At 43.3% G+C, this 17,298-nt stretch overlaps 1 protein-coding gene across 1 annotated transcript in view; it reads right to left on the bottom strand.

The window, feature by feature from the left end:
- LOC121583502 (alpha-tectorin) overlaps positions 1-16,556 on the bottom strand; it is a 56,029-nt gene extending 39,473 nt beyond the window's left edge. Inside the window, exon 1 of the mRNA XM_041899648.2 lies at positions 16,452-16,556. Coding sequence (XP_041755582.1) covers positions 16,452-16,556 — 105 coding nt within the window. The remainder of the gene's footprint in view (positions 1-16,451) is intronic.
- Between the last annotated feature and the right edge of the window lie 742 nt (positions 16,557-17,298).

The following is a 17,298-nucleotide window of genomic DNA, read 5'->3' as shown; positions in this document are numbered from 1 at the left end:
ATTGTTCTAAGTAATTGCATGGCTTCAACAGCATTCACACCGAAATAGGGGCTAGGCCAAATGTAAATTGCATTATGGCTGAGCATGGACTTGCCAACAACTTGTTTTAAATACGCTATGTCACACTTACAGGCACCATAGTTTCTCCACGTGGGCATATAATATTAAACAACACAGACTATGGAGGGTTTTACGCACATCCACACTTTTCACAGCAGCTGGTCAAAGATCCAATATAAAGAGAAAGGGAGAATGTCCACTCACTGTTATACTGCTCCCAAATAGGCCTATGTTCCATGAACATAATCGGAACCATTTTACAGATCTGATTGCATTCACACATCTCCAGAAGTTGCATTGCATGCACACCAAGGATGTTGTAACCATCAAACCAGGAAGGTGAATCATTCTAATGACATTTTTTTTTTTTTACATTTTAGTCATTTAGCAGACGCTCTTATCCAGAGCGACTTACAATTAGTGAGTGCATACATTTTTCATAGGGGGGGCAGTTAGATTGGTTGTAATAAGATTAAACTAAAAACAAGCTATCTTTTTTTTTTTACTACAACAATAAATACACGTAAAATGTAATGCTATCATAAATCGGCAGGATAAAAAAAAAAAACGCATTGTTGTTAGAATAGCGTTAGTTCAAATCTGGTATTGGAATAAGAGAAAACATGATCAAGCGGTATTCAATTCAAGCTAAATTTATTATATGCAAATGTATATATGATAATTGTGATGGTTCGTATACGGGCTTCCTGAAAAACCATGCAGGGCCGTCAGAGAACTAAGTTCCTTATTACAGGCTCTTCTTTAAATACCCTGACAGTGATAGGTCCCGCTCCTTGCTGGGCCTATCAACGGTAGAGGCTGAGTGTGGTTTAGACTTACTCAGTCTATCGTTGGCGCACAGGCTGGTCCCAGTCCCTTGGCGCTTCACTGTTGCCAGGCATTAATTGTTATCCCCACAACTTGTCCCGAGTCAGCACCCATATACACAGTTTGTAGCAGAACACATGTCCTTGAGTGCGGTTTAACAAAGAGGCTGTGTTTGTGTATGTGAGACACAAGTCTTATCTCCCCCTACTCCCTAACAGCTCCTCACACGAATCACAGCTTGTTAGGTTAAACAATTTATATCAGTACAGTACAAACCTTTTATGTTTAATGATTAATGCTTTCTTATTAAGCTAACAGCACATCTAAAATATAATTATGGCTGAGCATGGACTTGCCAACAACTTGTTTTAAATACGCTATGTCACACTTACAGGCACCATAGTTTCTCCACGTGGGCATATAATATTAAACTATGCAGACTATGGAGGGTTTTACGCACATCCACACTTTTCACAGCAGCTGGTCAAAGAGAAAGGGAGAATGTCCACTCACTGTTATACTGCTCCCAAATAGGCCTATGTTCTATGAACATAATCGGAACCATTTTACAGATCGGATTGCATTCACACATCTCCAGAAGTTGCATTGCATGCACACCAAGGATGTTGTAACCATCAAACCAGGAAGGTGAATCATTCTAATGACTTTTTTTTTTTTTTACATTTTAGTCATTTAGCAGACGCTCTTATCCAGAGCGACTTACAATTAGTGAGTGCATACATTTTTCATAAGGGGGCCAGTAAGATTGGTTGTAATAAAATAAAACTAAAAACAAGCTATCTTTTTTTTTTTTACTACAACAATAAATACACGTAAAATGTAATGATATCATAAATTGGCAGGATAAAAAAAAAAAAACGCATTGTTGTTGAACGAGCCTTTGTTATAGTCGGCCTAAGGGAGGGCTTGGGTTTTGAACATATGAAATGGAAAACAAGCAGTTCTTACAGGTTACAGATCATTTCTAAATATGAGGATCACCGGGATTCACCAAAATTCTCCTCTCGTTTCATGATGGGAATGGACACCTAGCCTACATCATGGACTGGGTTTTACGCACGTCCAAAACGGGACCTGCATGGCCAAAATAATGTGGGCCTGCCTACAATGCATAGATAAAAAGGGTATGTCAGCTCATGCTTTACTCCTCTCAATGTCAGCTCACTGTTTTACTCCTCTTAAAAGTTATATTTTAATACATCTTTGGTGATTAAGATTTATTTCCAAACGATCTCAGGAGCCAAACCCTTTATCGACAGTCTTGACTACTTCACGAATGCTAGTGTGCCAGTTTTTACATGACAAAATTGCAAACTAACCTGTATTTGATAGTATGCTCCAGCCGAAAATAGAGCCCATATAATACATTCGTTAGAAAACAGTAAAAGCATTTCGTTAACATAAGTGCTATTATTCAAAATTCATCTACAGTAATATTTTCCTCTTACATTGTCTGAATTAGAATTTGTTTATGTGTCACACATTCTACATTCCAAAAGACCACCGACTAATATAAATGCATAAAACAAAGGCAAATAGCCAAAAACACATGAAATAGACATAACAAAACAATAACGTGAGGGAATGCAAAGTAACGACATGATATGATGACTGGCGGGCCTCTCTATGCTGCACAAACACTTAATGTTGGGATAAGTGAAAGTGAAGTTGGCAAGCGCCTGCGAGGGGGAAGCTACAGACACAGAGACACTAGCTGTGTTCGAATGCCCATACTAACATACTGCATACTACATACTTAATGAGTATATACTACATACTATTAGCTCATTTTAGTATACCGTAAACAAACGTATTCTTTCAGTTGAGCATACTGGAGCTTCACCAGTCTACCGGAAGTTGATGCTGTTGCTATGCACAGTGTTACCAACTTAGCGACGTTGTCGCAATATTTAGCGAGTATTCATACCCCTCTAGCGACATATTTTCAAAAAAATCGACTAGCGGCAAATCTAGCGACTTTTTCTGGTGTTATTGGAGACTTTTGGAGACTCTGACGTGAAAGCACGTATCGTTCTTACTCTTCTCAACAAGCAGCGGGTGCTGCCATGGGCCCCACCCCCGCCCGCTGCCGTGGGCCCCCCCCCCCACTCTGCTGTGAGCCCACCCCCGTCCCAAAGCACTCACAGGCGGCCCAGTCCTCGCGCAGCAGTCCCTCCCAGCTGCAGTCAGAGCAGGAGATGTTCACCCCTCCGCATCCAGACTGCAAATGACCGCCGCTGCCTGATCCCGCCCTGGCTTACATTCAGGGCGGGATGTAAATGTAAAATGTTCTTTGTCTAAAATAAATCACTGCACAAAAATAAATCACTGCATTTGACTCACACAGCCTCAGTCACTTACTCACCTCGTCCACTGTGTGTGTGCCTCTCTGTGACATAAGCTAAACATCTAGCTGGCTAGCTCATCATGTCTCAGTCTAAACTGTACACTCAAAAATACAGAAAGGAGTGGGAATCAAACCCTGAATTCAAAGGCTGGTTGAAGCCGTTTATTGGAGATGATACACGGGCATACTGTCTGTATTGTAAGGCTAATTTCTACGCCAAACTTAGTGATGTAGAAAAACACATGACAACTCAAAAACATACTCAAAAGGCAAAGCCTTGTAACAGTTCCACCCAAAACAAGCTGCCATTTAAGGTTTAAAAAATTGACTCTGCAAAAAAGGCTGAGGCCACCATGGCATTAGCTATCGCTGAACACTGTTCCATGCTGGCATGTGATCACATTGGAGAAGCATGTAGAGCTGCTTTCTCAGACTCCACTGCTGCTACCCACATCAAAATGTACAGAAATGATTAATGGTGTTCTAGCACCATACTTTCTGAAAAAGTTGGTCGCAAATGTGGGTTACCAGCGTTTCAGCCTCCTCCTCGATGAGTCCACGGATGTAAGGGGTTGTGATAAGGTACTTTAGTGACACCAAGCAGACAATTGTATCAACATTTCTGGGGCTTGTTGAGTTGGAGGGAGATGCCAAATCTATAGCCCGTGCTGTTGTGGCTTTCCTCGAGAAGTGTTGTCTTAAAAAAGAGAAACTCCTGGGGATATGGACTGACAATGCCTCTGTTATGACGGGGATTAACAATGGGGTCAATAAAGTGCTGAAGGAGGAGTATGGCCTCAAAGATCTGGTTCTTATCCGCTGTGTGTGCCACTCTCTGCAGCTTTCTGTAAGTCAGGCTTCCAATGACACCATCCCCCGTAGTGTGAAGTACTTGGTACGAGAGACTTATAACTGGTTTTTAGTGTCTCCAAAGCGCAGGGAGGCCTACAAGGCCATATTAGAATAACACAGACCATCAACTGTGGGGAGAAACCTTTACAGATAACCACACGTTGGCTCTCCATTGAACCTGCGGTTTCACACATTTTGGACCAGTGGGAGGAGCTTAGGCTGCATTACGCAGTCACCAAGTCCAGTGAACACTGCTACATGGCTGAGGTTTTATCCTCAAAATATATTGTATCTGACTTTTTTGAAGTCAGTGCTGGGTGAGGTAGAGTTGGCCATCAAGGCTTTTGAGGGAGAGCAAGTAGATCCTCTTAAGCTACTTGACAGCTTGGTTAGCCTGATCAAGTCTGTGAACAGCAAGCAGGGTGCTGAATCCACTGGCAAATGTTGATGTACTCAAAGTGCAAATAGATGGATACATCAGTCCCAAACCGTACCTTGGTTACCTTTTTGAGTCAAAGGCAGCTGAGCTCCACCTTGCACCTGAGGATGAAAACAATGTCCGAAAGCGGTGTGTAGCCTTCACCATCTCCCTCACTAATGAGTTGAGGGTGAGACTGCCGGACAACATCGAAGCATTGCAGTACATGTCAGTTTTCAATGTGGAGGAAACTCTAAAGCACAATAAGAGCCCAGAAAAAATAGCCAAGCTCCTTGGCTACTCCCCTGCAGAGATAGACAAGATTGTCCAGCAATGGCGTGCCATCCATCTTAGTAAATGGAATGAGACAAAAAACACACTGGGCTTCTGGAGTGAGATTTGGAAGTTCAGGAATGCAGCTGATATCAACCCGTTTCAAGAACTTGCCATGGCTGATGTGTCTGTGTTGTCCTTGCCACACTCGAATGCTGAAGTCGAGAGAGTTTTCAACCAGATGAGTGTGGTAAAAAGCAAACTTAGAAATTGGATGTCCTTGCAGACCCTTAACTCCATCCTGTACATTCGATATGGACTGAAGCTGTCTGGTGAGGCTTGCTATGAGCACCAGCTGCCTGATAATGTTTTGCAGCTTTTTGGCACATCAGCTGCTTACTCATTTAAGTCAGCTCCCTCAGTTGATGAACCTGCCATAGAGAGCCTTGACCAAAATGATGATGACCCACTCTTTCTGTGAGCCAGCACAGCCTGTGTGTGTGTGGAGGGGGGTCTGGGGGGAAAAAAAACAATTAAACTGAACCTTAGGGCTAGACTAGTTACCATCATTTTCTCACATTGCCATTGACAGTTTTTTCTATTGTCTCTTTTTGGTCCATTTAGATTGTTAATGTAGATTGTATACAAAAAACTTTTTAAAATTTTATGGTTAAAAATGTTCATGTTTTACTGTGACTTGTTGTAGGCTCCTAAGTGGACTATAAGGTTAAAAACCAAACCAAACTTAAGAAACCTAAACAAAAAAAAATATGTATAAAAATACAATAAAATAATAATAATAATAATAAACAAAGTAACTCTGCCAGAGTGTATCTTTTGGGTCACTTTTGCCCGGATAAAGGAGGAGGGAATTGTGACATAAAAAAAACAAGAATCGACAGAAGAAAGTTCATTTGTAGTTCTAAACATATTTAGGGTGTTTTTTTCTTCACTTTTTGTCTCTCCCACGACGTTATTCCTCTCTCCTACAGCGTCCATCACAATTACATGCACATGGCCAATTATGCAAATTAGGTGATGACGTCATTTAGCGACTTTTAGGACAGCAAATAGCTACTTTCCTTACTGAGGAGTTACTTCTTGCTAGCTTGTTAGCATAACACATTACTAACATCTTAAGACTTCATTAACAATGTCCATTAAGAAAGCACAACGACTATACCACTTAGCAAAGCTAAGATTTACGTGAATAATCAAGTCAATAGGTTGTGTTCGTAAATTCACTCTGGCTATCTACTCTGATTTCAGAGCACTCTTCTCTATGTGCCAGAGCGCAGAATAACTGACACATTTACGAACGCTCAACCCCCATTGAATATGGCCGGTGTCAGTAAACATCGGCAAAAAAGCGTAATTAAATTGTTGCCTGCAGCACAGTTACCAATGCTCTGGATAACATGAAAACAGCCTAACCAGCTCTGCTAGGGCGAGTAAAATGGACAGACTGTGGCGTTCTCTCATTTGTATCTGAAAGTAATTTAGCTAGCAAGCTAGCCAACGTTAGCCAGTTACCTTGGGTGCTTGACTGCCGTTGTGAGGTCAGAATGCATGGATCAACCAGAGCGTCCAGTGTGCGCTCTGAACGCTCTGAGAGCGAAACGCAATTTACGAACATACAGTTGGGTAGTTAGTTAGATAGCATATAGTTAATATACTGGCAAGTTCTATGTATTAGTAGCCAACTAACGTTAGGTAGCTAGCTAACATACTAGTACATACTGCTGTAATGATATGCTATGCGGTTCGTAAGGATAGCGTAGCTAACAAATTGTCAGCCAACATAACGTGTAACTTATTTGAAAGGTCATTACTTTATTACATTGCTATTGCTCAACATTTTCTTAACATTTGTCATATTTAGTTAAAGCAATGAATTTGTATCTGCTCTCATCGGACTTCGGCTGCATATTTTCCACCATTTTCTTCAAATCTGGAAAACGATGTGAAGCCACGCCCATTTTCGGAAGAATTGCATTATGGGCCCAAAAATCACGGAAATAGTGTCCACTGCTTGTATACTTCGTATTTTGACAAATGTAGTACCACATCCGGGAACTTTTGGCATACTAATTATATCCATATTATTACCAATAAGCATACTACATACTCAATTTACGTCACAAAAAGTATGGTTAGTATGGTTAGTATGAGTATTTGAAGCTACTGTTAATAGCAAGCTAGCTAGCTAAATAGCCAACATATAATTGCATCAGATGGTGTAAAACTATTTTTACACAATGCTACCTCATCACCAATAGTTTGCTAGTATCACAACAACATTAGAAAACATTTTATGATCCAGATACAATAGAAAAGGAGCTACGTTTCCAGACGAAACAACAGCTATCATGCTAACACCCAATGTTATCCCTATGGTGTTTTTTTTTTTTTCACAAATTAGCTTAGCATCACCGCAAACTAAAAAGCTAGAATAAACATGCAAAAACGCAATTCTAACATAAAACAGTTGAAAACAAAATAAGCCTATTCTCAGACTTATGTTTCCAAGGCATAGTGAGCAGGAACGGTGGAGCTCGTCCGTGATGCTGCCAACACAGACACAGACACCCTGTTAATAACTAGCTAAAGCCAACTTAGAATTGCATCAGATGGTGTAAAACTATTTGCTAGCACGTTAGAATAATTCCAAGTAATAAAGCATTTATAATGTATTAGTAAATGGTTTATTAATGTTTTAATCATTACTCCATTCACAATATGTTTAATATAGGTCCTAATAAACCATTTACTAATTATTAGTTCAGTCTTTTTGCATGGCCTCATCTAAAGTGGGCTATTTATACTTTATAAATACTTTATAAATGTTTTGAGTGACCAGTGTAATTTCTCCCAAAAAGAAGGACATGCCATTGGTAGACATTCCAGCAGTACCTGATGCTCTTTAAGGTCTCAAAATGGCCCCTAGAACATATCAATGGTTAAACAATAAGCACACAATAAAGAGGATGTTTAAGCAGCCACACTATTGTTATATGTTTTTAGTCCAAAAATGCTAACATAAGCATTTCTTGGGAGTTACTTTTCTACCAAAACCAATCTTGGTTAACCCAGAACTACAATATTGCCTAATTTGGTCAGCTGTGTGATAAAGTTCTGGGTCCATACATGTTATAATTCGGGAGTTTCTGTTTGCGAAGTCTCCATCCTCGCAAAAGGAAACTCTCAACCAAAGCTCCCACCCCACCTCCCCCTCTGCTAATTTCACCACATGCACGAAGCAGTCAAAGTTTAAACAACCAGTCCAGACAAAACCGTGATTTTCCTGTGTTTTATATATATTTATGAGGTTGGAATAATATTGTGACATTTTGAAAATTATGATCATGCCCTTTTACTGTAAGAGCTGTTTGAAAAGACCGCCTGAAATCTCTGCCTGTTTTGGTTCGATGGAGCATTGGCCTTTCCATGGTGACATCACCATGCGGTAAATTAGTTAATATACCAATAAGAAAGAGAGTTTCAAACCTATCTGCCAATGACAGACCACTGCCAGACAGTCCTAGCAACATTTTTGCTTGAGAAATTGCTCTTTGCTAAGAAGCAATTGGTTTCTTTTTGACTATTTTAATTGAAAACAATCACAGTAAGCAATCTAATTGTTATTCAGAAATGATGTGCTATAAAAAATAAAAATAAAATTAAAGGCAGCATTAGACCTTTAAGCACTGCCTTCGCCCAATCCTGGTACACCCAAATAATCAGTGATGAAAACCCAAACACTGGAAATACTGCTGCTGGTTATCCTAAACATTCTATCCTGTCATAATAGATTCATTTATTGTAGCCGAAGATTTTAACAAAACAAACTTGAGGACTAGGCTGCCGAAGTTCTATCAACATATCGACTGTTGTACTCGCACTGCTAAAATCCTCGACCATTGCTATTCAAATTTCCGGGATGGTTATAAGACCCTCCCCCGCCCTCCTTTCGGCAAATCTGACAACAACTCCATTTTGCTTCTCCCTTCCTATAGGCAGAAACTCAAACAGGAAGTACCCGGGTAAGGACAATTCAACGCTGGTCTGACCAATCGGAATCCACGCTTCAAGATTGTTTTGATCACATTTACATTTACGTCATTTAGCAGACGCTCTTATCCAGAGCGACTTACAAATTGGTGCATTCACCTTATAGCCAGTGGGATAACCACTTTACACATTTTTTGTTTTTGTTTGGGGGGGAGCTTGTTCCACCATTGGGGTGCCAGAGCAGCGAACAGTTTTGACTGGGCTGAGCGGGAACTGTGCTTCCGAGGAGGTAGGGGAGCCAGCAGGCCAGAGGTGGATGAATGCAATGCCCTCGTTTGGGTGTAGGGACTGATCAGAGCCTGAAGGTACGGAGGTGCCGTTCCCGTCACAGCTCCGTAGGCAAGCACCATGGTCTTGTAGCAGATGCGAGCTTCAACTGGAAGCCAGTGGAGTGTGCGGAGGAGCGGGGTGACGTGAGAGAACTTGGGAAGGTTGAACACCAGACGGGCTGCGGCATTCTGGATGAGTTGTAGGGGTTTAATGGCACAGGCAGGGAGCCCAGCCAACAGCGAGTTGTAATCCAGACGGGAGATGACAAGTGCCTGGATTAGGACCTGTGCCGCTTCCTGTGTAAGGCAGGGTCGTACTCTCCGAACGTTGTAGAGCATGAACCTACAGGATCGGGTCACCGCCTTGATGTTAGCGGAGAACGACAGGGTGTTGTCCAGGGTCACACCAAGGCTCTTCGCACTCTGGGAGGAGGACACAACAGAGTTGTCAACCGTGATGGCGAGATCATGGAACGGGCAGTCCTTCCCCGGGAGGAAGAGCAGCTCCGTCTTGCCAAGGTTCAGCTTGAGGTGGTGAACCGTCATCCATACTGATATGTCTGCCAGACATGCAGAGATGCGATTCGCCACCTGGTTATCAGAAGGGGGAAAGGAGAAGATTAGTTGTGTGTCGTCTGCGTAGCAATGATAGGAGAGGCCATGTGAGGATATGACAGAGCCAAGTGACTTGGTGTATAGCGAGAATAGGAGAGGGCCTAGAACTGAGCCCTGGGGGACACCAGTGGTGAGAGCACATGGTGCGGAGACAGCTTCTTGCCACGCCACTTGGTAGGAGCGACCGGTCAGGTAGGACGCAATCCAAGAGTGAGCCGCGCCGTAGAAGCCCAGCTCGGAGAGGGTGGAGAGGAGGATCTGATGGTTCACAGTATCAAAGGCAGCAGACAGGTCTAGAAGGACAAGAGCAGAGGAGAGAGAGTTAGCTTTAGCAGTGCGGAGAGCCTCCGTGACACAGAGAAGAGCAGTCTCAGTTGAATGACCAGTCTTGAAACCTGACTGGTTTGGATCAAGAAGGTCATTCTGAGAGAGATAGCAAGAGAGTTGGCTAAAGACGGCACGCTCAATAGTTTTGGAGAGAAAAGAAAGAAGGGATACTGGTTTGTAGTTGTTGACATCAGAGGGATCGAGTGTTGTTTTTTTGAGAAGGGGTGCAACTCTCGCTCTCTTGAAGACGGAAGGGACATAGCCAGCGGTCAAGGATGAGTTGATCAGCGAGGTGAGGTAAGGGAGAAGGTCACCGGAGATGGTCTGGAGAAGAGAGGAGGGGATAGGGTCAAGCGGGCAGGTTGATGCGCAAGATTTTATCTGGAGAGAGAGGGGAGAAAGAAGTCAAAGCATAGGGTAGGGCAGTGTGAGCAGGACCAGCAGTGTCATTTGACTTAACAAACGAGGATCGGATGTCGTCAACCTTCTTTTCAAAATGGTTGACGAAGTCATCCACAGAGAGGGAGGAGGAGGATTCAGCAGGGAGGAGAAGGTGGCAAAGAGCTTCCTAGGGTTAGAGGCAGATGCTTGGAATTTAGTGGTAGAAAGTGGTCTTAGCAGCAGAAACAGATTAAGAAAATGTAGAGAGGAGGGAGTGAAAAGATGCCAGGTCCGCAGGGAGTCTAGTTTTCCTCCATTTCCGCTCGGCTGCCCGGAGCCCTGTTCTGTGAGCTCGCAATGAGTCATCAAGCCACGGAGCTGGAGGGGAGGACCGAGCCGGCCGGGAGGATAGGGGACATAGAGAGTCAAAGGATGCAGAAAGGGAGGAGAGGAGGGTTGAGGAGGCAGAATCAGGAGATTGGAGGGAGAAGGATTGAACAGAGGGAAGAGATGATAGGATGGAAGAGGAGAGAGTAGCGGGAGAGAGAGAGCGAAGGTTGCGACGGCGCATTACCATCTGAGTAGGGGCAGAGTGAGTAGTGTCGGAGGAGAGCGAGAGAGAATAATTTAGACATATACACTGAAACAGTGACTGAGTTTATCAGGAAGTGTATAGGTGATGTTGTGCCCACTGTGACTATTAAAACCTACCCTAACCACAAACCGTGGATAGACAGCAGCATTCGCGCAAATCTGAAAGCGCGAACCACCGCATTCAACCATGGCAAGGTGACTGGGAATATGGCAGAATACAAACAGTGTAGCTACTCACTCCGCAAGGCAATTAAACTGGCAAAACATCAGTATAGAGACAAAGTGGAGTTGCAATTCAATGGCTCAGACAAGAGACGTATGTGGCAGGGTCTACAGACAATCACAGACTACAAAAAGAAAACCAGTCACGTCGCCGACACCGACGTCTCGCTTCCAGACAAGCTAAACACCTTCTTTGCCCGCTTTGAGGATAACACAGTGCCACTGACGAGGCCCACAACCAAGGACAGTGGCCTCTCCTTCTCCATGTTGTTCTTTAAAAGTGCTTTCCTCTCAATCTTAAATAAGCATGCCCCATTCAAAAAATTCAGAACTAAGAACAGATATAGCCCCTGGTTCTCCTCAGACTTGACTGCCCTTGACTAGCACAAAAACATCCTGTGGCGTACTGCATTAGCATCGAACAGCCCCTGCGATATGCAACTTTTCAGGGAAGTCAGGAACCAATATACACAATCAGTTAGGAAAGCAAAGGCTAGCTTTTTCAAACAGAAATTTGCATCCTGTAGCACTAACTCCAAAAAGTATTGGGACACTGTAAAGTCAATGGAGAATAAGAGCACCTCCTCCCAACTGCCCACTGCACTGAGGCTAGGAAACACTGTCACCACCGATAAATCTACAATAATCAAGAATTTCAACAAGCATTTTGCTACGGTTGGCCATGCTTTCCACCTGGCTACCACTACCCCGGGCACCAGCTCTGCACCCTCCGCTGCAACTTGCCCCAGCTGATGTTCTGAAAGAGCTGAAAAATCTGGACCCCTACAAATCAGCTGGGCTAGACAATCTGGACCCTTTCTTTCTAAAATTAGCCGCCGAAATTGTCGCAACCCCTATTACTAGCCTGTTCAACCTCTCTTTTGTAACATCTGAGATCTCCAGAGATTGGAAAGCTGCCGCGGTCATCCCCCTCTTCAAAGAGGGTGACACTCTAGATCCAAACTGTTACAGACCTATATCCATCCTGCCCTGCCTTTCGAAAGTTTTTGAAAGCCAAGTTCAAACAGATCACCGACCATTTCGAATCACACCGTACCTTCTCCGCTATGCAATCCGGTTTCCGAGCTGGTCATGGGTGCACCTCAGCCATGCTCAAGGTCCTAAACGATATTATAACCGCGATCGATAAAATACAGTGATTAAGACCGCGATCGATAAAATAATGTGATTAAGACATTTAAGCATGTTAACCCCCGCAAGGCTGCCGGCCCAGACGGCATCGCTAGCTGCGTCCTCAGAGCATGCGCAGACCAGCTGGCTGGTGTGTTCATGGACATATTCAATCTCTCCCTTTCCCAGTCTGCTGTTCCCACATGCTTCAAGAGGGCCACCATTGTTCCTGTACCCAAGAAAGCAAAGGTAACTGAACTAAATGACTATCGCCCTGTAGCACTCACCTCTGTCATCATGAAGTGCTTTGAGAGACTAGTCAAGGATCATATCACCTCTACCTTACCTGTCACCCTAGACCCACTTCAATTTGCTTACCGCCCCAATAGATCCACAGACGATGCAATTGCCATCACACTGCACACTGCCCTATCCCATCTGGACAAGAGGAATACTTATGTAAGAATGCTGTTCATTGACTATAGCTCAGCATTCAACACCATAGTACACTCCAAGCTCATCATTAAGCTCGAGGCCCTGGGTCTGAACCCCGCCCTGTGCAACTAGGTCCTGGACTTCCTGACGGGCCGCCCCCAGGTGGTGAAGGTAGGAAACAACATCTCCACTTCGCTGATCCTCAACACTGGGGCCCCACAAGGGTGAGTGCTCAGCCCCTCCTGTACTCCCTGTTCACACATGACTGTGTGGCCAAGCACGCCTCCAACTCAATCATCAAGTTTGCAGACGACACAACAGTAGTAGGCTTGATTACCAACAATGACGAGACCGCCAAGAGGGAGGAGGTGAGGGCTCTGGGAGTGTGGTGCCAGGAAATAACCTCTCACTCAACATCAACAAAACAAAGGAGATTATCGTGGACTTCAGGAAACAGCAGAGGGTGCACCCCCCTATTCACATCGACGGAACCGCAGTGGAGAAGGTGGCGTACACATCACCGACAAACTGAAATGGTCCACCCACGCAGACAGTGTGGTGAAGAAGGCGCAACAGAGCCTCTTCAACCTCAGGAGGCTGAAGAAATGTGGCTTATCACCTAAAACCCTCACAAACTTTTACAGATGCACAATTGAGAGCATCCTGTCGGACTGTATCACCGCCTGGTACGGCAACTGCACCGCCCACAACTGCAGGGCTCTCCAGAGGGTGGTGCGGTCTGCCTAACGCATTACCGGGGGCAAACTACCCGCCCTCCAAGACACATACAGCACCCGATGTCACAGGAAGGCCAAAAAGATCATCAAGGACATCAACCACACGAGCCACTGCCTGTTCACCCCGCTATCATCCAGAAGGCGAGGTCAGTACAGGTGCATCAAAGCTGGGACCGAGAGAATGAAAAACAGCTTCTATCTCAAGGTCATCAGACTGTTAAATAGCCATCACTAGCACATTAGAGGCTGCTGCTGCCTATTGAAATCACTGGCCACTTTAAGAAATGGAACACTAGTCACTTTAATAATGTTTACATATCTTGCACTACTCATCTCATATGTATATACTGCATTCTATTCTATAATATTCTTCTGTATCTTAGTCCATGCCGCTCTGTCATTGCTTGTCCATATATGTATATATTCTTAAATCCCATTCCTTACTTTTATGTGTGTATTGGTAATATGTTGTGAAATTGTTAGATATTACTGCACTGTCGGAGCTACAAGCACAAGCATTTCGCTACACCCGCTATAACATCGGTTAAACACATGTATGTGACAAATACAATTTTATTTGATTTTAGGCGTACAGAGGCCCATTATCAGCAACCATCAGTCCTGTGTTTCAATGGCATGTTGTGTTTACTAATCAAAGTTTATCATTTTAAAAGGCTAATTGATCATTAGAAAACCCTTTTGCAATTATGTTAGCACAGCTGAAAACTGTTGTGCTGATTAAAGAATCAATACAACTGGCCTTCTTGAGACTAGTTGAGTATCTGGAGCATCAGCAATTGTGGGTTCGATTACAGGCTCAAAATGTCCAGAAACAAATAACTTTCTTCTGAAACAGTCTATTCTTGTTCTGAGAAATGAAGGCTATTCCATGCGAGAAATTGCCAAGAAACTGAAGATCTCGTACAATGCTGTGTACTACTCCCTTCACAGAACAGCGCAAACTGGCTCTAACGAGAATAGAAAGAGGAGTGGGAGGCCTTGGTGCACAACTGAGCAAGAGGACATATACATTAGAGTGTCAAGTTTGAGAAACAGTCGCCTCACAGGTCGTCAACTGGCAGCTTCATTAAATAGTACCCGCAAAACACCAGTCTCAATGTCAACAGTGAAGAGGCGACTCCGGGATGCTGACTTCTAGGCAGAGTTGCAAAGAAAAAGCCATATCTCAGACTGCCCTTCTTAATCTTTTATTTTTATTGGCCAGTCTGAGAAAATGTTTTTTCTTTGCAACTCACAATATATCTGTGAATATATCAGCCAATCACAACACTGGTGGGTAAGTAATACTGTGAAACCCTATCATTCCACTATTACTGCAGATATATTACTGACATTTTCTGAAATTACAATGCAAAAATTCCAAAATGTCCTATGTGTAACACCTGTAGCCCTTTCCTGCAGTCGAATTACCTAGTGGCCTCATGGGTGGAATGTTATTTATATTTTTCATAATTAATAAACATTATTTCATAAACCTGCCCAAAATGTGTTTCTATGTCAACTGGTTTGGTTATATTTCAGTTTTCTGTGATGTATATAACGTGTAATATTGGGATGCAAACTCAAAATATAATACATTTAAACTCTATCTGACATGGTACCTGTGCCTTCTTTTTTTTCAAGCCCATAACCATGTGTGTCAGGTGTATACTTTTGTTTCAAAGTAGATTTATTTTAGACTACCAAGAAACACTGTGGGACCCTGATGTAGCCCACTGCAGTAAAAGTTCTCACTAGAACATGTTTTCATATTTGGTAGTTAGCTTATAAAACAGTCAAGTTAAGATATACAGTGCATTCTGAAAGTATTTAGTTTTCCCACATTTTGTTTACGTTACAGCCTTATTCTAAAATGGATTACATACACATTTTCCTCTTCGATCTACACACAATAACCCATAATGACAAAGTTAAAACAGGTTTTTGGAAACTTTAGCAAATTTATAAAAAATTTAAACAGAAATACCTTATTTACATAAGTATTCAGACCCTTTGCTATGAGACTCGAAATTGAGCTCAGGTGCATCCTGTTTCCATTGATCATCCATGAGATGTTTCTACAACTTCATTGGAGTCCACCTTGTGGTAAATTCAATTGGAAAGCTACCAGAAAATGTCTGCAGCATTGAAGGTCCCCAAGAACACAGTGGGGGAGAAGGGCCTTGGTCAGGGAGGTGACCAAGAACCCGATGGTTACTCTGACAGAGCTCCAGATTTCCTCTGTGGAGATGGGCGAACCTTCCAGAAGGACAACCATCTTTGCAGCACTCCACCAATCAGGCCTTTATGGTAGAGTGGCCAGACGGAAGCCACTCCTCAGTAAAAGGCACATGACAGCCCGCTTAGAGTTTGCCTAAAGGCACCTAAAGGACTCTCAGACCATGAGAAACAAGATTCTCTGGTCTGATGAAACCAAGACTGAACTCTTTGGCTGAATGCCAAGTGTCACATCTGGAGGAAACCTGGCACCATCCCTACAGTGAAGCATGGTGGTGGCAGCATCAGGATGTTTTTCAGCGGCAGGGTTTGGGAGACTAGCCAAGATCGAGGGAAAGATTAATGGAGCAAAGTATAGAGAGATCCTTGATGAAAACCTGCTCCAGAGCGCTCAGGACCTCAGACTGGGGTGAAGGTTCACCTTCCAACAGGACAACGACCCTAAGCACACAGCCAAGACAACGCAGGAGTGGCTTTGGAACAAGTCTCTGACTGTTCTTAAGTGGCCAGCCAGAGCCTGGACTTGAACCTGATTGAACATCTCTGGAGAGACCTGGAAATAGCTGTGCAGCGACGCTCCCCATCCAACCTGACAGAGCTTGAGAGGATCTGCGGAGAATAATTTAACCCACCATGCCTGGAGTATCCAGCAGACGCGGATACTCTCGGACTATCTCGACTGTCTTGGCCCCATTCTGTCTGGTCCACTGAGCCCTCTGGATCACGGTCTCCTTCATGTACTCCGCAACTTGGTTTGCCGGCCAGATGCTGTTAGATTAATTTGGATTTTAAGAATAATGACTAAAGGATTTCACCCCAAATACAGTATAAATGTTAGAATTATCATGTAGTGTCAACCCACTAACAGAGGGGGCGGTACTAAACATTCAAGGGTGAAGGGGAAGGCGGAAACTGTTTAGAAAAGTCACCTAAAGGTGGGAGGAGTCAAGTTTAGGAGGTATAAAATCGTACGTTTGTGTCTTTGGCGCCAGAGCTCTCCATGAATAAATATACAGATAAATACTTGTGGGTTGTGGACCTTGAATCATTGATGATTAAAACCAGAGCCTTACAACCTCTGGTAATGATTCAAGCTTAGGTTGAATTAGAGATAGAAATTCACATGACAGATTGGTCCTTTGAGCGGAGCTTAATACATCTTTATCGTTCTAAGGACACCGAAACCCGTGCACGGGCGGGTGATAGCATCCGTGAAAGAGTCCTGGCCTTCGACGTTAAGGTTATAAACAGGCCGGTGATTACTCTTTATGAACGATAAAGACGTTAACGAGTTTGAAAAAGCATTTAAATCCAAACTGCAAGGAAAAGGTCAGTAATTTTTATTCATGGATTTTGGTGAAATGATTTAAACTTGTATAAGAATAGGAATTCTTGTAAAGGGCAGACAGGTTACCAAAATCTCAAAGGAGGTAATAATTATTACGACTGGGGAGGGTCCGAAAATGACCCTAAGTAAAT

Source organism: Coregonus clupeaformis, chromosome 1 (genome assembly GCF_020615455.1).
Source record: "Coregonus clupeaformis isolate EN_2021a chromosome 1, ASM2061545v1, whole genome shotgun sequence".
NCBI classification, from domain to species: Eukaryota; Metazoa; Chordata; class Actinopteri; order Salmoniformes; family Salmonidae; genus Coregonus; species Coregonus clupeaformis.
Note: the sequence above shows the minus strand (reverse complement) of the source record. Positions and strands in the feature narration are given on the sequence as shown.